Raw genomic sequence first — 25456 nt, 5'->3', positions numbered from 1 at the left:
AAAGGTCCTATGAAAGTTTATTTAAATGATTAAAAAAATTTAACTTTGGGAAATTCAATTCAACCTTCTTGCCTCCCTCCCTTCCATAATGCAAAGGAGCCTCGCTTGCACCAAGTTCTGGGGTAAGCGCCCTGCAGAGGGCAGTTTTGAGACTTCCCTCCATCGACACTGAATGACAAATTTTGTAAACACATGACAAACCCCTATTATTTCGTAATTTGTAGTTTAGTTTTGCTTTTTAGCTACAGGCCCTGCCAAGCCTGTTGCTCGTGGTTTACTATGAAATTTCGGTTATGTTCAGTGGACTTGTCGCAAGTGGCTAGATTTTGATACCAGTGACCCAGATTTTTGATACCAGTGACCCTGGAATGTCACTCATTCTTGAGCCACGGGATCAAGGGGACTCAGAACAGGGGCTGGGCTTCCAGATTCCCAACTTAGGGACCTTTGTCTACTTACAGCCTGGACAGCTAACACCAGAAACCCAGTGTCCACCGGTTGTCTCTGCTTCCTTCCACTCTGCAGCCGGGTCCCCTTTCTCCCCAGCGACATTCTAAAACCAGTTGATTATCCATGTCACCAGGGAACACAGAACAGACCACACAGCTCAAAACAGTTCGGATCAGCTTTACAAAAAGTGACAGGAAACATCTGTACCTAGTTTTCTTTGGGTTTAAGGAATTTTTTTCTTTCTTTTTTTTTTTTTTTTTGGTACCAGGGATTGAACCCTGGGGCACTAACCCACTGGGCCACACCCCAGCCCTTTCTTGTATTTCATTTAGAGCCAGGGTCTCACTGAGTTGCTTAGCGCCTCACTGAGCTGCTGAAGCTGTATTGGCGATCCTCCTGCCTCAGCCTCTGAAGCCACTGGGACTACAAGTGGGTGCCACCACGCCGGGCGGTTTAAGGGAATTCTAACTGAGCACAGACTAGACTATTGGGGGGAATGGCTGGGGCCCAGGCTGACACTTGGCGAGTTTCCCGGGAGGGGATGCCATCCGGGCAGTAGATTCTGGGAGGGTGAGGGCAGTGGCTGAGCGTGCATGATGTCATCTGACTGTCACTGAGGCTGCCTCCTAATTAAGTCAAAGGTCCTCAGAAGGCTGCCAGGAGCGGGTTCCCAGCACAGGGCAATTCAAAACCAAACCCCCAGCACAGCCACAGAGGGACTATACACATGGGCACTTTATAAAGTCTTTCAGAGGGTTCTCATCTTCCGCTGTGGCATTTGGAAATGTCTTTCGGGTGAGTTTCAGTTCCTACGACGCTTAGAAGCACCCCATGAAATGGGTCTCCACGGAGCCCGTGGGAGCTCCCGTCTGCTGTTCTCAAGACCCGGCCCAGGGGCCAGCAAGGGATGCTGTGGTCTTCTGAGGTCACGCTCCCAGTGTCCCACCCCACAGGCCCCCCCAAGACAGGAAGAGGCCCTGGACAGCTCAGCACTGCAGGTTAGCAGCCAGTCCCTGCCCTGGTGGAAAGGTCAATGGGAAGGTCAACATGATACCCGTGGGAAAGTGTTGCTTTTTTTTTTTTTTCTCTTCTTTTTGCCCCGTTGAGAGCATCTCTGCCTTCTAGAAAGTTACGCTGAAGGATGGGCTGATCCGCCAACACCTCTGGGTTTTCAGCTCAAGTCTGGCTGCTTTATGACGACTTCCACCTAATTAAAGAGAACACGGCGTGGACCACGTAGAGCAGCGTGGCGACATAGGAGAACACCTGGAACCCAGAGAGAGCCCCATTAGTGTTGGGGGTGGGGGGCAGGCAGGGAGGCCCACGGGTCCACGCTGCCTGGAGCACCACATGGCCCTTGGGCTGCCACTGCCCGTCACTCAGGCACACACCCTTTCCTGGGTAGCCCAGGTGCATCCCTAATCCTCTCCCCACACAGCCCCAGGGGACCTGACTCAAGATCCCTGGGTCCTAGAATGCAAGATGAAACCACCAACTTCACCCAACGTCCAGGTGTGGTCAGCTGACTTGAAATGGGAACACTGAGGGCCCCTGCAAGGAAAGCATCCAGGCAGGTGTCAATGACTCAGTGGAAACTGCCCCCCTCCCCCTCACAGGCACCCAAGATAGCGGCCACCAGCGATGGTGGTGGCTGAGCTATGAGATCTGAGACATGGGCCTGCTGGCCCTCGCTGGGGTCTCCAAGCTCCTGGACATCCTGACCCCTATTGGACTCTTATCCTGGGATCCATCATTGCCCAGGCAAGGGTGAAGGTCAGGGTCCATGGGAAGTACTGGTCAGGGAAGGTAAGGAGGATGTCTAGCTTTTGTCAAAAAGAAGGGGCTCCCTAAGAAAGCTGTGGCAATTGCTTACAGTGAATCAAAATGCATTCTGCTGCCATATATACCTGATTTAAATGACTTAATTAATCAATTAAAAATAATAAAGCTGTGAGAGGATGCAGAATGGACCTGGTGTAACCCTACTCGAGTGAAGTTTAAAGGCAGTTTGTCACTGGGAACAACGGCCCTGGGGTGGTGGCAATGGTCACTGGTGACTTGCATGTCACTTGGGCACTGCCTGCTCCTGTCACCCTCCTTCCTAAGGCTCACCTGCCCCCAAATTCAATCTCTGCACCTGTTTTTTTGACCTTGGGCAGAGGCCAAGGGTTTCCAGCCCAAGCACAACACTGAGGGTGGCCACGCTTCTGTGACTCTTGAAAAATGCCATAAACAGCAGCCATCAGGGTGCCCGCTCTCACCCTGCCCCCACGCTTAGGCAAGCTCTCCCCCCCGCTGGCCAGAGGCGATGAGTAAGCCAAGTTACTTAATAACAAGCCTAAGAGAATTCATCTCGGCACTCCTGGGTCTGAAGGGCGCGGTCACACCCAAGTGAGCAGCCCCGAAACCCCCCTGTGCCCATCGGGTGGCACTCCCAGGCCATAGAGGCCCTTGGGCACAAGCCCAGCAGAAGTCCCCACTGTAACAGGAAATAGAAACTGTTTTGCAAATGGGGTGAAGAATGGCACGCTGAGGGCAGTTAGAGCCGGGACATGCAGGGATGGGTTCTGGCTTCAGATACCCTGCCATTATAAGAAACCTCCAGATTTCTCTAGAAATCTCCGGGTCTCTGCAGGCAGCTTCCTCCAATCCTGTTGGGCAAGGAGGTTCTGCCACCACCAAACAAGATGGGAAAGAGGCTCAGGTTCTGAGACACATCCCAACCAGGAACCACACAGAAGCCTCAAGACAGGCCAGAAGCCTTCAAAGTGAGAGAGGCTTGGAGACCCCTCCCCTGGCCCCCACATGCCCTGCAATGGCCACCCCAAGACCACCTGAGGGGCATGCTATGGCTGAGAGGAGTCTGGGGTTAAATCCTGAGGAATGATGACTCCCTCTGCCCCATGTCCTGATCCAGTGGATGTTTTTAGTGGATCTCATGACTGCGTGGAACCTGGTTTGCATTTACCTTAATGATTTTGGTTCAGTGCATCTGCCTGCTGAGAACATTTGGATCTTGATTCTAGCACTCTTGACTTTACCTGGGCATGCTCATGACTATCCCACTCCACTAACAAAATGTGGGACATAAGCAAACATGGAATGGAGAAATGTCACTAAATACTAAATATTTATACTAAATACTAAACTGCAGTGAAAATAAACAATACACATCTATACTTGACCACAAGATGAATCTCACAAGTACCAGGTTGAGAGAAAGAAGCCGGTCATAAAAGAATGGACCTGGTGTAACCCTACTCGAGTGAAGTTTAAAGGCAGGCAAAACTGAATTGGGTGCTAGAAATCAGAAGCTGACAGGTGGCAGAGTTGCACAGTGGTAGTGGTAGGACAAGAGAGGTATTTCTGGAAGCTCTTTATTTACTGAGTCCTATTTCTCCATCTGGACGCTAGCTGCACAGGGAATCTCACTTTCTGAAATTTCAGGCTGTACACTTGTGGCCTGTGCACTTCTCTGAGTGTACGCTGCCTTTCGATGAAAAGGAAAAGTCACAATACAGCACAATCCACTAGAGCCCAGTGGTTCTCAACTGGAGACCTGCCCGGGCACTTATCCGCCCCACCTGGACTTTTCCATCAAGCACAGACCCACCAACCATAATCCATCTATGTTTTGCTACCACAGTCTGCAACAATTTTATGGCAACTGCCAAATGCTTTGCTGATGTCTGTTGAGAGAGCGGCTTCTGGGATTGGATAGGGAGAGGTAGAGGTGCCCCCGAGACAGAGAGAAGAATCAGAGTGGTCTGAGGGATGACGGTGGAGATGGTGGGCCACCGTTTCAGGGAGGGAAGGGCAACCAGGCTTCTGGCTGGCTGTGCTACTGCTTAGAAACTGGCCATGTGGGGAGACGTCCCCACACTGAGGGACACTTCAGGGGGTGTCAGGGACCCCGAGGTGGCCATGATTAGAGAAGTGGCTGTAAGCTGGCAGTTTATCGGGAGAAAGGGTCTGGCCCACAGGGATGAGGCTATGAGGGACTTTTTCACCAGACCCCATCCCAAAGCTGGCCACTGCCCATCCCCATGGGCTGCTCTCTGCCTCTGCCCTGCCCCTTCCTAAAGGAGGAAGAGCCTGTCTGGCCACCAGAGCAGCTATCTGTGGGCTACTACCATATTTCGCACCAGGATCTGCATGACATGGGTTGACTTCTAGAAATCTGAGGAGCTCTTTCTCTGGAACCCCTTCTGGTTTTGCACTGTACCCATGGATAGAAATCCACCTCAGCCAGGAGCGAGTTCATGGGCCCAGGCGCACCCCCGGGCAGCCCTGGAAAAAGCTTCTGTGAAACATCCTTTCTCCCTGCCCTTCCCACCCATCCCATTAAAAGAAAATCTGTTCCTGACCTTAGTGTCCCTGTCCCTGACTGTCTGCTTCAGTGGACAACCCTCGGGAGGGCGAGGGTCAGGAGGCCCAAGTGTCCAAACTGGTGCCAAGGTCATGGGTGCACAGCACCTGGCCACGGAGTACATAGGTTCGCTCTGCCCTGCATCAGTATCCAGGTCACAGGGTTTTGAGAGGATTAAATAAGGTGGTGCACGATCAGACACTGGCGCTCAGACGCCTGCACCCCAGGCCTGGCCACTGGGGTGCCTTGGGCTTAGCACTCCCTTCTCAGGGCACTTTCGGAGCTCCGTGGGGGCAGTCTCCGCTGCACCTCGGCGGCAGCACAGCCAGAGCTGCTTGTGCGCATGCGCCTGCTGGCAGGCGGGACTCACCACGGCCGCGATGTTCTCGTGGTAGTGCTTGTAGATGAAGCCGTCCTGCATGGAGATGGTGGCCAGGGCTTCCAGGACGGAGGCACTGAGGTAGAACAGGGCAGCGACGCACTGGTAGGCTGCGTCCTGGGAGTCAGAAGGGGCAGGCATCAGAGGGATGGGAGGGAAAGAGTCCGGGACGCAGCGCCTCCCCCCACTTGTCCCCAACTGGCGTGGCTCAGGTCCCTTGCAATCCGTGGCTGCTTCCTCTGACTCCCACCCGCCAGTCCCCAGCCTGTCTCCTCACAGAGGTGGTGTGACCAGTGCAGCCCACGGGAGCTGAAGTCCCTCGGCTTGGGGACCCAGAAAGCACGGAGATGAAGGGTCCCTGCTTGCCCTGGAGGTGAGATCCAGCAGGAGGTGGGGACAGCTTGGAGTCTAATAGGTGGAAGCTGGCTCAGGGCCTGAGATGTGCTTAGTGGTCACAGACCTGGCTCAAACACGGCCTCCTTGACCAGTGAGAGGACAAGGCCATTTCCATTGTTCTGTTTTTTTCCATTTTGTTGGGTTTATTTATTTGGTTGTTTTTTTTTTTTTTTTTCCTGTTCCTGGCATATTTCAAAGCAAAAGAGTTGAAACGCTGCTGTTTTTAGTTGTAGTTTAGCGGAGATTTCAAGAGTCCAAGCAGGAGGCCTCTTGAGAGTGGGCGCCCGGGCCCTCTCTAGTGGGCATGTATCCCGTATGAGGGTGCTGCTGGTCTCCAGGGCCTCACGGTGGACCTTACACAGAAGAAAGGCCACATGCCATTTGTGTTCCCAGGTCCTTTCTGTCAGCCCTGCGTAGAAGCCAGTGGCAGGGGAGCCCTGCAGCACACGTGGCCTGGCCACTGGGGAACAATGGCAGGGGCCAGCCTCAGGGACCCTGCTCCCCAAGGTGAAGGCAGCCCTCCTGGTATCAGAGGTGCAGGTGGATGGGGAGGGGTGGGGCCGTGGTTATGGGTGAACAGTGGTCACGGGAGAGGAAGCTGAGCAGCCCAAGAGGATCGGCGGCACAGACATCGACCTCTGCTTCCACCTCGAGCCTCCTAGCTGCGGGAGCCCTGGCTGCTGGCTGAGGCTGGGCCAGCTCGGCCTTGGAATGTGCCAGGAGACGTCTCCAGGGCAGCCCCACCATGTCTGAGGAGCCAGTTTCCCAGGGCAAAGGCCCAACTCTCCCGATTCCCACCAAAGCCCTCGGCTGGCACTCACCAGGGTGACCCAGGACGTCTCCCCGCCGTGGGCGCCAATGATGTACAGGACAAGCAGGGCAGTGGTGGCCACAAAGCAGAACACAGACACAAACATCACCCAGCCCTGGACCAGGGGTATGGGCACCAGGGAGGACGCGATCAGGATCCACACCAGGCCCCCGAAGATCTGCAGAGAGGGGCAGGGGTGGGGTCAGACCAGAGGGGTACACAGCTCCCAGGGCACAGCCGCAGGGGCGTCCTGGGGGTGTAGAAACACAGGAAGGAGGCCAAGACAACTGGGTGGGCATATTCCTCGCCAAAAAATGACCCTTTCATCCCCCAAAGTCCTGGACTAGGTCTCCAACCTCAGTCTTTTCAATCACCCTCAATATGGCTTTCCTTTATTTTTTTTAAATACAAGTTTAATTTTTTTATTAGTAAGCCTTATATCACACTAACATGCCCGGCATCGTCAGACATACCTGACAAATATTAGCTCAGTTAACTCTCACAACAACACTGGTGGATGAGGACCCATTTCCCAGAGGGGGAAACTGATGGACATAATTTGGAGCCACTCCCACCATGTCCTAGCCTAGGCCTCACCTGGGAGGCAGTCAGGTGGATGAGGCTGGGCTGATGGCCACTGGGGTAAAGAGGATCAAGGAGAGGTAGAGAGGACATGGACATAATTTGTCATTTCAAAAAAGAACTTAACATCCTTCAGCACTGTCACGAGAAGGCTGTCCTGAGAGTCTATCCTCACTTACATCGCTATGAAAATGTCCTTTCTTTTATGAAATACTTACAATCAGTCGATTCTTCTGATCTTGGCAAAGCAAATCAGCTGCACTATGTTACTGGGTTTTGTTGTTGTTGTTTTGTTTTGTTTTAAGATTTGACCCCTTTCACCTCCAAGTTCAGGAAGTGCTCTGTTGGAGCTGGGGTTGGAATGGAGAGGGTCCAGGTCAGTCCTGTCTCCTTGGATGGCCAAGGACAGGTATGAAGGCTGCACACCCTGGGGTTAGCCAGGGGGCACCCCAGCTGATGTCCCCAGGGTCAGTGAGCTGTTTTCAGAAGGGAGCACGGGGACAGAGCAGGGCCCTAACTCCCTCTGTGACCCAGAGCTGGGGCTGTCTCTACCTCTCCTTGATCCTCTTTACCCCAGTGGCCATCAGCCCATCCTGATCCGCCTGACTCCCTCCAGGTGAGGCCTGGACTAGGACATGGGAGGAGGTGGCTCTGGAGGCGGAGGTCTCCAAGGACCTGTGAAGTGTGGCACCGTCTGAGCACCCGGGCTGAGTTCCCAGTCCTCCATCCCCTGCAGTGACAACCCACATGATGCCTTGACCCCATCTCGTGGACCTGCTGCCCACCTGCTTGGGTAAGAGGTACCACCGTCTCCACAGTGTCCTCCGAGCCTCTTGGCTGGGTATCATCAGGGACAGTCACATTGGGTAGAAAAATTAGTGCAATAAAGTATCTGGGTTCATCAACACGAAGTTGTTCTGAATGAACCAGATGTGGGCATCCCCCTCCCTGATGACATGCAGCAGGGCCAGTGGCACACACTGGACACCCTAAAAAATGAAAGTCCACCGGGCATGGTGGCACATGCTAGTAATCCCAGTGGCTCGGGAGGCTGAGGCAGGAGGATCATGATGAATTCAGAGCCATCCTCAGCAGTGGCGAGGTGCTAAGCAACTCAGTGAGACCTGTCTCTAAATAAAAATACAAACAGGGCTGGGATGGGGCTCAGGGGTCGAGTGCCTCTGGGTTCAATCCGGGGAACTCCCCACAAAGAAGTGAGAATCCTCCAACCGCCTGGGAGAGGGTGTGTGCAGATTTCTTATTGTTGTGTTGAAGATCGACCAGATGACTCAGCCTCTTCCACAAAGGCTCTGACCCAGGGACATGAGCAGGTCAATGGCTGTGCAGGATGTGGATGAGGAGGAGAGGGAGGAAGGAGAGTTGGTCAGGTATGTCCAGCTAGTGGGCAGAGAGAGGCATCAGCCTGGGACCCCCTCTAGGTCTGGTCACCTTGTGCCCATCTGAGGAGCTGGATCTAAGGTTCCTTGTCCATATGCTCTGGGGGGTCCTGCACATCTCCTTGGGGCCTCAGCTTGAGCAGAAGTGTACCTGGTTGGTGGTGGCATGGCCCTTTCCCCGACCAGGGGATGGTGGGAAGGAAGTCCCCCTTGCATGTAGCTGCTGACTCCTGGGGGCCCTAGGAGGACCACTGGCTATTCCTCCTGGGTTAATGCGCCTCGGTGTTCTGGTGAGTGGTCCCAGCTAGACTCAAGTGCCTCATGAACTATAACCCCCGAAGGAGCACCTTGGGTCACCCAAGGTGGGCGAGCACTCCTTTATGGGCCTGTGGGACCCTTGGGACCAAGATGCTCATGGTGGCCAGTGGACTTGGTGTTGAGGAACACTGTTGCTCTCTGGGGGTTTCCTGATTCACGTAAGAAGGGCGCAGCATGTAGCTGGGTACCTGGGCTTCCCCTGAAGCACCGGCAGGCAAAGGTGAATTGGATCGTGGCTTGTTTTTATGTTTATGGTGGCAATATTGTAATTGTGGCTGAATCAACTGAAAAAATACGTTCAAGGTCACTTGGCACCCAGGTGGCACCTGGAAACGGCACAGTCAGAAAGGGCACTCAGCTCCTGGTCTGCAGAGTCATTTCAATTCACCTCTTACAACCAGATTCTTCCTTGTGTGGCCTGAGGTAGGAATGGTGGTCGCCAGTCAAGGGCAGGACAAATGACTGGAGATCAGAGCGGGGACCCTGCTCCACGTGCTCACCAAGGTCTCACACATGCTGGTCGCCAGCTCTGGCTCTGAGCTTCCAGCAGCCACACAGAAGGAACTTGGGGATGGAGCCAGACCTGCCTTGGGTCTGCTTCCCAGCCCGATGAAGGCAATGTCCCAGCTTCCTGGGGAATGCACCGTCCCTATCGCTCCATCTCTCTCTCTCTCTCTCTCTTGCACACGGATGCAGGATCCTGGAGTCCACGGTCTGAACCTCTGTCCACAGCTGCCCATAGACCAAAGCCCAGATTGGGCTCAGCCCCAGCCCCCAGCCCCTGGGCAGACCACAGGACTCTGCCCTACCTCATTTAACAAATGGCCCTTAATAGATTGGTTTTTTCCTTTGCATGGTTTATCTATAGTAGGTTTCATAGTAGGAGTATGAAAGAAAGTCTCTCTCTCTCTTTTTTTTTTGAGGGGGATACTGGGGATTGAACTTGGGGGCACTTGACCACAGAGCCACATCCCCAGCCCTATTTTGTATTTTATTTGGAGACAGGGCCTCATGGAGTTGCTTAGCACCTTGCTTTTGTTGAGGCTGGCTTTGAACAATTGATCCTCTTGCCTCAGCCTCCAGAGCTGCTGGGATTACAGGCATGTGCCACCACGACCAGCAAAAGTCGCTTTCTTTAGATAGCTTTAAAAAGACACGTTTTGCATACGTCAGGGCCCACCCATTACAGGTGTCCAGGTCAGTGGGCTTCACACAGACAGATACACGCAGCCTGGGCTGCCCTGTGTCTCCCTAAGCAGCTACTAATCTACCTTCTGTCTACAGAGTTCGCTATTCTGAACTTTTGCACGAGCGGAATCACAGGGGAACGTCTTGCAGGTGATCCTTTGTGCCCTTCACTGCCCTGGCCAGAAAGTGCCCAGGGTGTGGACAGCTGGCCAGCCACTGCCACAGGGTGGAGGCTCAGGGGCCATCGGGGTGAGGGCAGAACAGCCGGAGGGGAGTAGCAGGAGGAAGGCAGCAGGCGAGGCAGAGCCCAGGAGAGGCCTCGTTCCCTTCTTCATCCCTCTGCTGTGACAGAGAGGCGTCCTGTCCAGCCTCGCCCTGAACTAGTCCCCTTCCCCTGAGCAGAGCCTTTTGCTGCTCTTCCCTCTGTGCGGGTCCCCTGCTGGAGCTCATTGGCAGCCGCCACAGCTGTGGTGAGCAAAGGCTCCTCCCTCTGCTACGGCCAGGGGCATCTGCATCCCACAGGGTCCACTGGACATTCGAGGGGCTCCGCAGGAGCAGGAGGCTGTGGCAAGTGGCCCAGCCTCCACTTTCTCTGCCACCAGGCAAGTGGCAGAAGTCTCCCCACGGTGTGGGCTGATGTGAACTGGCTGAAACTGTGGACGTGAGTGTGAAGCGTCTGGCACTGTGCCCGGCACCACCCAATAACTGGGATAAGGCACCGCCCACCCCGGAGGCCAGCAGCCCATCAGAGACAGATGCGTGAGCAGCAGCCACGTTCAGCTGCCCCTCCCCACCCCTGCAGGTTCCACATCTGCAGATCCCACCAGCCACACACCTAAACTATTAAGAAAAATAGCTGGTGGTGGTGCACACCTGGAGTCCCAGCAGCTGGGGAGGCTGAGGCAGGAGGATGGCAAGTTCCAGACCAGCCTCAGCAACTGAGCAAGACTCTGTCTAAAAATAAAAATAAAAGGGCTGTGGATGTGGCTCATGGGTAAAGCACCCCTCAGTTCAATCCCCATATGTCACCCCACCTAAAAAATTCAGAAAAGTAATTTCATCTATAATGAATATGGTAGGGGCTATTTTTTCTTGTCACTATTCCCCATATAATATGGTATAACAACCAGGAACACAGCATTTACATTGTATTAGAAAACAGAACTCCTGCAGAGAGGATTTAAAGTATACAGAGGATGCAAATACCATGCTATTTTATACAGGGACTTGAGCATCCCCCGATTTGGGTAGCTGAGTGGGGAGGGGTGTCTTGGAACCAATCCCTGACAGCACAGAGGGACACGTGTGTAAGGAAGGTGGACAACCCCAGCCCTGGATGGCAAAGCAGTCTGACCTGGTGCATGGTATCCACTGACTCTCTTTTTTTTTTTTTGGTGCTGGGGATTGAACCCAGGGACACTAGGCCATTGAGCCACATCCCCGCCCTTTTTACTTTTGACTTTGAGACAAGGTCTCACTGAGTTGCTTAGAGCCTCTCTAAGTTCCTGAGGCTGGTTTGAACTCAAGATCCTCCTGCTTCAGCCTCCTGAGTGGCTGGGATTACAGGCTTGTGCCCAGCTCCACGACTTTTTAAAAAAAAAAATTTTTTTAATGATGTTGATAGACCTTTATTTTATTCATTTATTTCTGTGCGGTGCTGAGAACTGAACTCAGGGCCTCACACGTGCTAGGCAAGTGCTCTACCACTGAGCCACAACCCCAGTCCCTCCATTGATTCTTGAAAGAAGTGGACTGGGCTGATCAGCAGGCCAAAGGGTGACGGAGCAGCTCTCCAGGGCGAGGAGGAGTGTGTGCCAAGCCCAGAGGATACAGAAGCAAATTCAGGACCTTCAGATGACCGGGGAGCCCAGGACGAGGTGGAGACACGGGGCGGCAGGAGATGGGCTCAAACCTGGGTGAGCATGGAGAGCTGAGGTGCAGCGTGACTTATGGGAGCCGGCGCCCACCCCTCTCCACCTACTAAGTGGGCAGAAAGCAAACAGAGAGCAGGCGCAGCACCCACACCCGGGAGATAAGGCACTCGTGGGCAGTGAGCAAGCCATTCCTGCCTGGCCTCAGGACCCGATGGCCAAATATTTGTCAAGAGCAAGGGGTAGGTGAGGGGTCAAGCCATCTCCCTTTGTAAAGAAAGCTCCAGGCAACTTGCAGCTGCCAGGGGCAAACGCTCAGAGGCAAGTGTTTTGAAAACGTTACTCACTCAAGCAGAGGCACTGCCCGGTGTCTGCTCACCGGCGTTAAAGTCCAGACATGTCCTGTTTCCCCTGACCTGCACCCCTTCACCATCCCTCCTAACAGGACAGTGCAGCTGCTAGCAGCCGTCACAGGTAGAGCTCTCTATGTGGACATCCCGGTGGATTCTGCCACCAACTTCCAGCTGGGGGCAGGACCTAGGGCTGAGTCTCTGTGGTCCCCAGTCCTGACTCAGCATCTCATCAGCTGGGACACCTTAAAAAAAATATGGTGCCCATCTCCATGCCCAGGGCTGACTCAAGCAGAGAGAAGCAGGGCTCAGGCCCAGGAGCAGAGGACCCGGCTCTTTGCCCAGAGCCTGGAAACACATTTTCATAACATCAGGCTCCTGGTGATGTTCTGGTAACTCCAGCCAAACAGAAGAGGAGACAGGTCCTTCCTGAGTGCCCTGCTTTCCAGGGAGGCCTGAGCTCACCTCTGCAGCTCTGTGTATCTCTCTGTGCAAAATGTCACCCTAAAATTTCCTCTCTCCTTGTTTTGATCTCTATCTTGCCTTGAACATGAGACTAGCGTGTCCCTGTGTGTCCTCTAACTGCCAGGACACAGAGTCACTGTGAATGGGGGAGCCGTGCAGGTTCTTGGAGATCCCTCCCTGCCCTGGTATTTGGGGATGGAAATCACCTTCTTTAATTCAGTCCGGGGTTGGATGCAGGGCAGAGCTGAAGTTCTGTAAGAATAAGGGACCAGGTACAAAACTCTACAAGATGTTTTCAAAGATTTTAAAAAAAAAAATCCCCTAAGGAGATAAGTGTTTGGGGGAACTCTCTCTATGTGACCCTCAGGAAGATTCTTTTTCTTTCTGAATTAACCCATGGGAAGTATACTAGAGTGGGTAAGGGTGTGGACTCCAGAGACCAAGTTAGCAAGTTTGTATCTCAGCTGTGTTGACCCTGGGCAAGTTCCTTAACCTCTCTGTTCCCTTATCTAAAATATAGTGATAATGATAATCATGAAAGTTGAGAACCAGGTACAAGTGAGAGTTCTAAGTGCTTATAACCATTGTCATAGACGAAGCAAAGTGTCACCTGTGGCCAGGTGAAAAGCCCAGGGGTCTGTGATCTCTGTACAACTCTCCACTTCCAAACTTGCTGAGGGCTGAAATTTAATAATTACCTCAAAAGCATCAAAAAGTGCAAAACACACAATCTCCCAGAAACTGAAAGCTGAGAAAAATTCATCTGCCTCTGCAGAAGGAAACAGGACAGGCGTGAAGACAGAGGGAGGCCTTTCTCCTAACAATGAGCCTCAGTCCCACCAGGGGAAAGGAATTCTCCAGCACATTCTCGAGATTCATCTGCAGCTTCCTTTGCCTGTGTGGCTGAAAGGGCTCTTCATCCTCGTCCCCAGCGCTTCCCTGCAGGCCTTGGTGACTGAGGTCCATGCCAGGGGCTTGCTGGAATTCTCTGGATGCTTCCCGGGCGGGGCTCACTGGACCCGGTCAAGGTCTCTGCAGCAGAGACTCCTCTCCAGCAGAACAGGCCAAGACCTCAACCAAAGCCGACCCCCACTCCTGGCTCTCCACCCCACCCTGGGAGCCCCCTGCAGGCAAATGCCACCAGAGTGAGAAGCAAGAGGAACTGGCCACAGCACTCAGACCCTGCACCCAATGCTGAGCCATGCTGCCATTGGGCCAATAGGCAAAAATCATGTCCCCAGGGAGGGAAAAGAGAGATAGTCCTGGCGCTCCATGCCCGGGCAGGGAGCTCTCCTGAGACCTCCAGGAACAGCAGCCCCAACCGGTCGCCGACTCTGCTCTCACCCAACTAGTTTAGCAGTCAAGGGTTATTTCAGCCCCAGGAGGAGGTATGTGTGGGTGGTTTGTCCAGCACCATCACTGTGTGCTCTAGGAGAGGCCAGCGGCCTCACCAGCTCCAAGGGCGATGGCTCACGAATCCTCCTGCGCGTTTTGTGGAAGACGGGTGGTTTTCTTCTGTGAGTGTGCATGCGTGTGTGATTTTGATGTGTGAGTTGGTATGTGCAGCTGTGGGTGTCAGGCATATGTGTGCACCCACGTGTGCATGTATTCTTGTGTGCAGAGGCAGGTTAAAGAGGAGCCACCATGGAGGAGGGACGTGGCCTCACAGGATGACAGACTCTGAGACCAGGGTGAACGCAGGGCGCCAGGTCACAGAAGAACACAGAAAGGGGAAAAACAAGACCCCTAAACAGCGAGGCCTTCCCAAGGCCCTTGGCCTGCCCACCCATGATAGGTCCAGAGGGAGGCTGGGGGCCTCTCTCCCTGTTGGGAGGGGAGGCTGAGAGGGCAGGAAGCAGACACCACAGGTTTCTCTAGTCCTTAGGAAGCCCACCTCCCAGGTGTGGAGGCACAGGTCTCCTGACTAGCCAGGGCAGGCCTCCTTCACCCTGCCACTCAGTCATGCACTGGACAGACTCCAGAGTGACCACAGTGAGCCCTGGGGACAGGCACACCCAGGGAGATAAGCCTTATTCAATGACACACATGGAGGGCGGACCTGTCTCCTTCCTCTCCTCTTGAAGACTCGCTGCTGGTCCCCACAGGAGCAGCTCTGGGTGCACCAAGGGTAGATTCAGGCTTTGGTGAAAGTGTCAGGGCCCCTGAGGGACCAGCAAGATGCTCTGCCCGGGACAGGAGAAGAGTCCAGGGATCTGCACCGCTGCCCTGTCCCTGATGCTGATCCCATGGGAGGGACCTGGGGAGGAGGTCAGGTAGCTCTGTGTAGAGAACCCCTCTCCCTCTGCCCACTGGAAAGGCAGGTTATTGGGGGTCTGACCTCTGGGGCTGCCCCTGGGATGAGCCCTGAGCGTGCTCAGGAGGCCACCTAGCTCAGCTTACCTGTGCCAGGGGCTCCCTCCTCCGACCCCTTTGGTTCAGAAAGGCTCCTTCCTTTCAGGGGGACCCATCATGATGACCCAGGTAGGCATAGACAATGTCCCTTTATCTAATCTGAAGTGGACAGCAGGACTTGGGGGATTTGGGTCTGTTTGTAAAGAGGGGGGGTAGAGATTTGGAATTCCAAGAAATGGGGGCCAAGTTCAGGCCTGCAGTTGATATTAACAGGTAACCGTCCTGGGCAGATCCCCGTCCAGGCCCGCAGCTCCACCCAGCCTCCAGCCCCTGGGAAGCCTGTCCCCGGGCACCAGCCACCACAGAACAGGCGACAGCTGACTTCACAGCCACCCCCCACACCCACCCACACACTAGCTACAGGACATTTACTAGCTCCCAAGTGAATCAAAATGCCTCTCGGATCCAGGTCCTCATTTGGATGGAAAATTTTGCCTGCCACACCTCTACCCGCCGGCTTCAGCCAACAAGATAAACAGAAACCCGGGAGTTTCCGTGAAAAACACAGGGTAAGCCACCTGGAAAAGACAAAATCAGTGGAAACACTAGACCAGAAAGGTGCAGCTTCAGTGCAAGAAAAACCAAAGGTATCGACAGGAGTCACCAAGCCGGCTGGAAATGTGGCCAGCAAACACACAGGACAGTGTGCCGCAGCCCTGGGGGACACTGCCCACTGGGCCGGGCGCTCTTCCTGAGGGTCCCAGGAATTCCCTCTTGGGGATTGGTGACCGATGTCGGTTGCACCCCTCTGTCTGCCCCTGAGGCCAAGGACTCCTCTCATGATCTGTAAATGTTGGCCAGGTGGTTGGCTGGGTGGAGGGAACCGGTGGGGCTGGCCTGCAGGGCCACCTCTGGCAAAGGAGCCTCCCCCCGGCCCCCACGGCAGTGGACATGAGTGAATTCTGCGGCTGGATTTCAGAGACGTCCTGAGACCCACCACTGGGTGGTTCCCTTCCTGCCAGGCCCCTGGATCTGACCGCGCCTGACGGGGAAGGCAAGGGGGGAGGTGAGGGCAGGCTTCTGTGCCAGGGCATGCCCCTCCCAGAGAAGATGCCCGTCCAGACAGGCCCTGCACTGCCACCCGTGACAAGTCACTTTGGAAAGGCTAATCCCTGCCCGTGGTAATGGGTTCCTACACCTGGGGACAGGTGCAGCCATCAGTCTGACACCGGGAACCACAAAACTGCCCCACCCATCCCGCACCATTCAGGCACACAGAGCAGCCCAGCAAGCGCCCGGTCCCCGATGCAGAGAAGGCAGGACAGGGCAGCCACTGTGCCTTCTCCTCAGCTGCCCCGTCAGGCTGGCCAGGATGGCCCTCAGCCCAGCTGTCCCCTCTCAGTGCGGGAAGGTCCTATAGAAGGTGGCATCTGAGTGGAACAGGAGACGGAAAGAACAAGCTGAGTGTCCTCAGCAGCCCCACCAACCCCAAACCTCACCCCACCTTGCCTCGCACACTTGGCCCTGAGAGTGGCACACAGGGGCACCTGGGGTGCCAGGTGGTGGTGGGTGGGCAGGTTGACCAGTGATCCCAGAGCACTCTGGCTGGACTGAGGGAGTCCTAAGACCCACAGGGGGTGGCTCCCTTCCTGCCACACTCCTAACCTAACTGTGCCTGACCTGTAGCCATGAGCTGCAGGACGCGTCATCCTAGCGGTCTTGCTCTGTGCAAGTCACTCTGTGATGTTCACACAATGACAGACTCGCCCATGGAAGGGTTTCTCAGAACGCACAACTGTCCCAGAACCTCACCATAGTCCTTGAGGTGGGGCTACTACAGCCCCATTTTATTGGCATGGAAACTGAGGCACCCACTACCTGCATGCAGACAAGCTGACCTCAGAGCCCAGGGTCACCCAGGGTCACCTGTTGGTCACCCAGGGTCCCACTGGCAGTTTACCAAGAAATCGCCCAGAATATTGGCATCAAGGAGAGAGACCAGCCCCCTCGTCCTCCCTGGCTGACAGCCGCCAGGGCGTCTGGACAGGAAGGGCAGCCAGAGGAGGTGGCTCCAGGAAGCTGGCTTCTCCCTGCCCCACCCTCCACCTGGACAATGAGCCTCGATCAACTCCCGGCCTTGGAAGGAAAGGAGTAGTACCTCACCCCTCATCTGCAGGCGCAGGGTTCCTGTCCCGGGACGCAGACTTGACCCCTCACCCTCCCACACCCACAGGCCAGGAATGTCATCTTCCTCCCTTTCTTGGGGTGCCCACCCCTCACAGCCCCTCTAGGGACCTTCCAGAGTCAATCCAGCAGCTTCACGGGGACATCAGTGTCTCTCCCAGTGTGTCCTGGACACCCTCACAGGAATCTGAATTTCAGGTCAACTGAGAGTGGCCATGTCACCCCACCTCCCTCCTCCTACTGTCCATGTGTGTGGACCCGTCATGGTTGGTGACAAGCTTTCCTTTAACTTGCTACATGTTCTTCCCAGGCCCAGGACCTCGCTGCATGAGGACGACTCCATGCTGGGGGGTGTGTGGTCCCACAGGGACATCCATGAGGAGGCAGCGGGGGCACCCTGAGACCCAGAATGGTAGAGAACCCTGGGCGGTGCGTCTCCACCCTGGGACAGCCTGGGGCAGCTGGAGGCCCAGCAGGTGCTCTGGAAGCCGGGCCTCACCACCATCTTGTAGAGGCATCTTGGACCCACCGTGATGCAACACCAGCAGAGACCTACTCCATTCTCCCTGCTCCTCAGAACCACCTAAAACCCGAGGAGGTCAGCCACATGACCCAGGTTTCCTACTTCAAGGCCATGGGTCACTGCTACCACCATCCTCACACCCATCCACACCAGGGGACACCTGCAGGAGGATCTCTCCCGCCATTGCTTGTCCCTGGAGACTGTGGGCCCAAAGTGCCATGTCCAGGGACTGATGGTTCAGAGGGCAGGAGGAAGCCCCAGACTGGCTCCTGTCAAGGTAGAAAGCACCCAGACCCTCCTGCTGGGCAGAGCAGAATCCATTAGAATCAGCCCCCAGCTCCTGTCTAGTTCAAGACTGGCTGGCCCTAGGTGGCCCCGTCCCAGCCCCTTCTCTCAGGGAGGGTGCTCTGGGCCCAGAGCAAAGCCCAGCCCTTCCTGAGGTCCTGAGAACTGGCGTGGACCGGCGGCACCACTGCTCTCGCAGTCTCCTGGCTGGTGTCGTGGGCCATCTGAAACCTGAGCGCTCTCTTCCTGGCAGCAGCATCCTGAGTCCTCCCGCTCCCTCCTGAGAGTGGTCAGCTGAGGGGGTGCCTCCGTTCCCCCACAGCCAGGGCCTGTGGGGTGACTTGGGAAAAGCATTAAGGCAACCTGTTGAATGTCGCTGGGCCGTGGGGCAGCAAGCAGGCAATCCCACGGTGGCCACACTGAGTTTCCAGAGAACAGCTCAAAGTCCCTGACTCCTGATCAAAGCAGGGCTCGGGTTCTTGAAAAACTAGAAAAGTCACTTCTCAAAGCCAAGGTCACCCCTCACCCTGCCCCCAGCGCCAGAGACCTCTGTCTATAATTCTCCTTCCTTCAGCAAAGACATAGGAAGGAGAGAGTCAGGCAGCACGGGACTGTACCCCTCCCTGAATAGCCCCATCGAGGGGCCCACGACACAGGCCAAAGACCCCGGGCTGGGAGCCAGCGGATGCAGCAGGAAAGATCATCCCAGCTGCTGTCCCGTGCTGTCCAAGTAGGGCCAGTCCCACTCCCTGGGGACGGCAGGCCAGGCTCCTGGCTGAGGCCACCGGAAAATTTCTCCTGGGACACAGAATCCATGCCCTGGACCCATGGGAACCCCAAAACACCTTTTAAAAAAGCCTAAGGGGTGGCCTGGGGGCTGATGACCACTCCCACTGAGCCAGTATGTGTGGCGGGGTGCAGGGCTTATCACTTGCAGATTCTGGGGCCTAGTGACTCAGAACCTGCTGAATGTGCTTTTGATAAGGGCGGTGGTGTACTGCTCAGCTTCCTGTGGCTCTGAGTTTCACTCCCTGCAGGGAGAGAAGGAACCCAAGCCCTGCCCAGTGTCCTTTCTAGAAGACAAAGTCCCTCTTAGGTGCCTGGCTGGAAGCAGAATCCCTGGGTGGGACAGACTTGCCATCACAGTAGGATGTGCTCCAGGGACCCTGGGGACCAGGTGACCTGGGCAAGGTTCTCCTTCTATGAGCCTCAATTTCCCCCCCAGTTCTGAAAATTAGGTTTCATGATTGGGTGTCTCGTCTCCTAGGGGTCAGGCTGCCTGTTCAATGAAGCCAGAGTGCGGACCACCCAAGGGAACTCTGTCATCACCCCGTAACCCCATCCTGGCTCTGTGGGGCGGCTCTTCCTCAGACAGAGGAGCATCCAAAACTTGTCTGGTCACTCTCAAGTAATAATAAGACCCTCTTCACTTTGGGTCACAAAACAGCTCTGGTTTTAGTAATTACTTTAGAAATTAAAGCTGCAAACCAATTCCATGGCTCCCCTATCCCTCCTCCACCCCCAAACACGGGCTGGCTTTCACCGTGGGCCGCTGACCGCGCCTGTTCTGTGTGCTCCCGGGGCATGCCGGGAAGGGAAACACCCACCCGGGATGGAATTCCTAGCACACTCTCATCCAAGAATGGTTCTCCCCATTCTTTCTTTGCCAGCCTGCCTACAGGGGAGGAGGGAGGTGGGTCAAGGGTCTTGGCAGTGTCCCCAGGGACTTCCTTCCCACGTCCTGAAAAGGTGGAGGTCTCTTCTCTCAGAGCACTTTGTGGGAGAAGTGGCCTCCTGGGGTCTTGGCCACAGCTGGAACAGAAAGCATTCCATGGGAGCCTCCTACCGGGCAGTGGTGGTCTGGGCGTCCTGGCGGCCCTGGCTGGGAAGGGAGGAGGAGAGAAAGCAGACACCATGGCTCCTAAAAGAAGCGTTCTCAGTGGGTGGGGACTTTTGTTCTTGCAGGGGAGGAGGCCATAAGCAAGGCCTGGACATCTCACCCCTGGGATCCAGGGGGATGCATGACCCCACTGCCTGTGCTTGGAAAGATGGGGGCATGCTGAGGGGCTGGGCCTGCTTCCCACTTCCTATGAGGACCTTGTAGCCTTCAGAGTCAGGAGCTCTGGGATAGGGGTGCTGAGCCAGGGGAGCTTGCCAAGCCCCACCCCTGCCTGCTCCAGTGGGCAGTCCCCTGCCGTGGGAGTGGACTGTAGCTTCACTCTGCTGGCCCCAGACATCTGCACCTCCCAGGCTATTGGGATGTCAGGCCTGAGAAACCGAACCGTGACTCATCATCGGCTCGATGCACTACAAAATTAAAAAATAATGAAGCGTTTCACATGCGACGGGTGAGCGAAAATTACAAAGTCTGACGCTACCAGAGGGGGACAAGGATGAAGAACAATGGGGACTTTCATAGGCTGCCTGAAAGAGTCAGAGAAGGTCCAGGTCTAGCCTGAAGCTTATTTATATGGTTTTGGAGGGGAGAGGGTTCTTTATAAATTAATTCAAAATTAGGCAGAGTCTTGGAAGGAGCCTGGGCAGGTGGAGGCGCTGAGCTTTCTACTAAGTCCCCTGCTGGGGTGGGTGAACAGGGATAACTCTTGGGGACCGTGGATACGTAACACCTGGGAAAACAGAAATGTGTGCCCTCTGACCCAGCGAGCTATATCCTCCCTGCATTCCCAGAAAAATTCCTGCAGCAATTACAAGAAGGATCTTGCCAATGTTGTACACAACAGCTAAAAGTAGCAAACCAGAAATAGCCAAAATGTCCACCAAGAGAAGAATCCATAAAGAGCATCAACATGTGTAAACCTCAAAACATCATGTTGTAGGGTTTGTGCAGGATGCTGCTGACATTAACAACACCAGGCTCATTGTCATAGTGCAGCCTGATAAGCTTCACCTTCAGCCTAGGGATATCCCTGAGGAAGAAGGAAGGAGAGAACAAGGTAACAAGGGGCCATCTAGCAGGCTTAGACACCATCGTATAAGCTTTATTTCCTTAACACTAAGAAACAAGGCAAAGCATTAGGCTTTGACAATTATTATTGTACGAGGGACTGAATCCAGGGTGCTTTACCACTGAGCTGCATCCCCAGCCATTTCTGTGTTTGTTATGAGACAGGGTCTTGCTGAGTTGCCCAGGTTGGCCTCAAGCTTGTGATCCTCCTACTTCATCCTCCCAGATTGCTGAGATGATAAGCGGCCAAACCCAGTCATCTTAAATCAACCAGTTGAGTGGTGTTCAACATGTTCCTAGTGTGGTGTAGCCATTACCTCTATCTAATTGCTCCCCAATTCCCACCTCCCTGAGTTCCTGAAAAAACACCAGGACGTGTTCTGTCTCTACAGATTTACCTCTTTGGGATATTTTATGTAAATAGAATCTTACAATCTGTGACCCTTTCACTCTGTATACAGTTTTTTCTCTTCTTTCTTTCTTTATTTGTACCAGGGATTGAACTCAGGGGCACTTAAACACTGAGCCACATCCCCAGCCCTTTTTGATATTTTATTTAGAGACAGGTTCCCACTGGGTCCCTTAGGGCCTCCCTAAATTGCTAAGCCGGTCTCTGAACTTGCCTTAGACTCTGGGGATTAGGGGTGTGTGCTACCACACCCGGCTTCTGCATACAGTTTTCAAGGGTTCCAGACAAGAGCTGCTTTCAAGGTTGATCACTTCTGTAAGATGAATCAGAAATGCATTCCTTTCAATTACTGGATAATTTTCCACAGTAGGGATCTATCCTAAGTTGTTTATCCAATTCATCCATTGATGGGTACCTGGACTGTTGGCCCCTGTGGGTCATTGCGGATAGGGCTGCTAGGAACACATGTACTTATTTGAGTCCCTGGTTTGAATCCTGTGGTTGGGTATGTAGGGGTGGAATTGCTGGGTCCTAGGGTATTTTTTGAGGAACCACCAAACTGTTTTCCAAGGTATCTGAACTCTTATATTTTCAGAAACAATGCACAAGAGTTCCAATATTTTTCCATACCCCAATCAACCCTGTTATTTTCCACTTTCTTTTTGTTTGGAAGTTTTATCGAAGGCCTTGCTGCTGGACCCATTTAAACCAGAACAGCCAGCCTAATGGTGTGAAGCAATATGCCCCATGGCTTCCATCCCATTCCCCTGGTGACTAACATGGCAGAGTATAATGTGTGTTTGTGTGTCTGTTCAAGTCATTTGCCCATTTTCTAGTTGGGTTTTTTTGTCTTTTTGTTGAGTTGCTTCATAGTCCACGATTTAAGGAAACCCTCCCAGGGGCAGCAGGTGCCTCTCAGGCCCTTTTCTTCTCTACTCCTTCCTCACGTCAAAACATGCACAGCTCCATGTGCACCATCCATGCAGAGGAAAACCTGAAGGGTTAGTGTGCACCTCTTCTCCACCCCCAGCAGCGGCGACCCTGCCTCTAACACAGAAAGCAAGAAAGATACTCAGAGGTAGAGTGAGATGTCCAGGGCCTCCGGGGAAGCGACAGCTACAGGGGGAGAACACAGAAGTGGAAGAGAAGCAATTTCTAAGACAGCTGAGAGGGAAATGGTATGAACCAGGGGAATTTATTCATTCTAGAAACTTCTACTACTGGTAGGTGATAAAACCAGGCTAGAGGAGTAAGTTTAACAGAAGGTTCTCATATTTGCCCCCCCACCCCACAACTTTGACCAAAGATGGCGGTGGTGGGTTGGCTGGGACCCTCCTCCCCACTCCCCTACAGATTAGATCTTGCTGCCTGGCTGGGCTGTTCCTACCCTCAGGGGCACTCCTGCCCCCCTGCTGAGCCACTAAGAGGAGGCCTGGGAGCCCTGGGAGGTTGTCCCTTCTGGGAAGTCAGGGCAAACCATTTGCCTTCACTGAGCTCCATAGGGCTTTGAAGACTCTAAGTCACTCACAGGACATTCAAGAGACACTAAGATCTTTTTTGTTGACAAGCCTCTCTGCCCATCACATCTCACCATGAGACATGATTTCTTTGGGTCGCAAAGCTCTGCCTTTGTAAATACCTCTTTGTAAAGCCCTGAAGGAAGGACTCACTCCTTAGTCCCGGGTTCCAGACAAGAGCTGCTCATTTTCAGAAGTCCAACCTTGCACAGACAGGAGATGGGAAAGAGAAGCTCCCAGAGGAACCTCATGAAGGAGGAAAACCCTGTGGGTATTCTCAGGCCTAGGCCAGACCCAAGGGCACTCCTGCACGGAGTCCATGTGCCTGGTGCTGTTGGGGGGTTTTGCCAGATAACCTGGAATGTGGAAAATCCCCAGGTGGCCCCAGAGCCAGCTGAAGACCCCTCAGACCTTGAGCAACCCCCTCCCAACTTGGGGCCTGGCTGTCCCTGTCTATAAATAGTGGGGCTGGGCTCAATGGTGTCCAAGATTTCTTTTAAATATTACTTCCATGTTCTGGCTGGGCCCAGGATGTGAAGTCAATCTGGATGAATGATAGCCCTGCCACGGAGCAACTGGGTTTCCCATGGCCCCTCTTCCAAGTCCTTCAAGGATGACACGACCTCCTCTCTTCTGTGTGAACACTTCCCACCATCAGACAAGAAGCTGGGGTCCTGCTCTGAACCTTTCAGCTTCCCACACTGTCCTCCTTAACCAAGCCTCTGGCTTCTGCACCGGGTGGGCACACACAGGAAAAGGTCTCCCCACCTGCCAACCACACCCACAGAATTAATAAAGCACACCCCCCCCCAAATAAAGCGCCAGAGGCCCCCAGGGAGTTGATGCCGCTGGAGATCTAAAGCCTAGCGACACAGTGACACCTTACCAGGAACCCACAGTGAAAAGATCTTTCCTGCAGCCACAGGGGCTGCTCTGTCCCTTCAGCGCAAGGCGGGACCAGCCGCAGGTGCAGAGCCTTCTCCAGCCCTCAAGGTCAGCCAAGACATGGGGACTGCTCTTCGTCTGCTGCCTCCCCGCCCTCCAGGGGAGAATGACTACGGAGCAAACGCTGGCCCCTATTTTCCTAATTCCAGGTCAAATTTGTCTCACATACATTCATTCGTCGGAAACTTTTTTAAGAGTCCAGAAGAGAATAATTCGGATTCAGTTTCTCTTAATCTCTAAACTTCGGTCGGCAATACTAAGGTTTCTATTGCTGATTTCTTTCTTTTTCTTTTTTTAAACAAAACCCTGTTCTTTGAAAAACTCTAGGCATCCTTACAAGGACTTGGTCCGACTACAGGGCAAAGAGCGGGGTGAGTTTCCCCGCATAGCCAGGCAGAGCAAACTGGGCGCGCCGCCCTGAAGACCCAGCGCAACGAGACCCCGCCAGGCTTGCTCCCAGCATCTGACCCGGGGTGCGAACTGTCATTGGTCTAGAAGGGAACAAAAGACTGGGCTGTGGGAAGGACTTTCTGAGGGTGGCCCCCTCACCCTGTGCGCGCTACCTTGACGCTCCCGGGACCCGCGCAGCTTCCAGCCCGGATAGCTGCGCAGTGCAGCGGAAGAGCGGCCGCTCCAAGCTATCCCGTCCCCTCCCGGCCCTGGGGCAGGGCGCGCGCGCCACTCACAAACTCAAAGACGAAGAGTAAGTCTGGGAAGGTGGCGAAGACCGAGAAGCCACTGGGCAGGGAGCTGCCACCCGAAGCAGCTGCGGGAGCCATGCCGGCGAGCTGGCGTCGGCCTCGGGACTGGACGCGCGCGCGGCTGCGGCTCCGGCTGCTTGCTGACCACTCGCTTGCTGGAGAAGCCCAGTGGCCGGGCACCCCTGCGCGCGGGTTAAGAGCTGGGGCGTCCGGGGCATCGGAGGGCGGAGCCCCAGGCCTGCCCCGCCCCCGCCCCACCAGGGGACCTGGTCAGGGCGCCGCAGGCGCAGCCCAGAAACACACCCAGGGCACTCTGCGGACTCGCGGAGCCAGGGACCGGGACCTGATGCCCACGTTCCCCCCAGGGCTGCCACCTCTGCCGAGAGCAGGATCCGTGAGGCGCTTCGAACTTTGCGCGCCTTGCAGGTGATCGCAGTCCTTTAAGAATGATGGCCACCAATAGCCTGGTCTCTTAATCCTCCCCTAAGGGACCCCTCTGGTCACTATTGCTTTAACTCTTTAGTTGGGTCTCCATCTTTCCGCTGGGTGCTTTAATGTGCAAGACCTCCCCGTCCTGGTTCACCGTGGGGAGGGTTCCCGGTCCTAACCTCCGCTGCAACCTGCTGGGTCTGCCTGGGAGTCGCTGAGATGGCTCTGGCCATGGATGGGTCCCTTCTTGCGTGGTGGGAACCCAGCAAGGGGAACCTCGCACCCGCCCCGCCCTGGTCCTCTTGATGCAGCCGCTGTGTCTGAGTGAGGGCAGGGCTTGCTCTCACCTGCAGCGGTGCTGGGCAGGGTCACAGTGAATCTCCGCGGCAGGAAGGAGCATTGATAGAGATTGGAGGTGGGACGACCCCGCACCCCACCCCAAGAGCTTTGACTCTGTTGACCCTCGGGTTGTTTTATGTTTTTATCGTTTGTTCGTTGTTTTGCATTTTTTTCTTAACAATTTTGAAATTCTTATTTGCTTTTATTTTTAAACAAGCATCACACTCCCCT

The 25456-nt window shown here is 54.5% G+C and overlaps 1 protein-coding gene across 1 annotated transcript; it reads right to left on the bottom strand.

The window, feature by feature from the left end:
• Positions 1-24638, bottom strand: Mal (mal, T cell differentiation protein). Its single transcript, XM_027952059.2, has 4 exons — positions 24443-24638; positions 6416-6583; positions 5190-5315; positions 1-1716 (listed from the first exon to the last, which is right to left on the bottom strand). The coding sequence occupies exons 1-4, from the start codon at positions 24533-24535 to the stop codon at positions 1642-1644; spliced, it is 462 nt and encodes a 153-aa protein (XP_027807860.1). The 5' UTR covers positions 24536-24638; the 3' UTR covers positions 1-1641.
• Between the last annotated feature and the right edge of the window lie 818 nt (positions 24639-25456).

The sequence above is a fragment of the Marmota flaviventris genome, chromosome 14, assembly GCF_047511675.1.
Source record: "Marmota flaviventris isolate mMarFla1 chromosome 14, mMarFla1.hap1, whole genome shotgun sequence".
In the NCBI taxonomy this organism is placed as follows: Eukaryota; Metazoa; Chordata; class Mammalia; order Rodentia; family Sciuridae; genus Marmota; species Marmota flaviventris.
This window is presented reverse-complemented; position numbering and strand designations above follow the sequence as displayed.

What these genes read in the sequence shown, in the direction of transcription:
- Mal (XM_027952059.2), bottom strand. Translation starts at nt 24,535, where the DNA reads ATGGCTCCCGCAGCTGCTTCGGGTGGCAGCTCCCTGCCCAGTGGCTTC. An exon ending in TACTCTTCGTCTTTGAGTTT is followed by an intron (nt 6,584 to 24,442) that starts GTGAGTGGCGCG and finishes CCCTCTCTGCAG; the next exon opens with ATCTTCGGGGGCCTGGTGTG. An exon ending in ACGAGAACATCGCGGCCGTG is followed by an intron (nt 1,717 to 5,189) that starts GTGAGTCCCGCC and finishes TCTGGGTTCCAG; the next exon opens with GTGTTCTCCTATGTCGCCAC.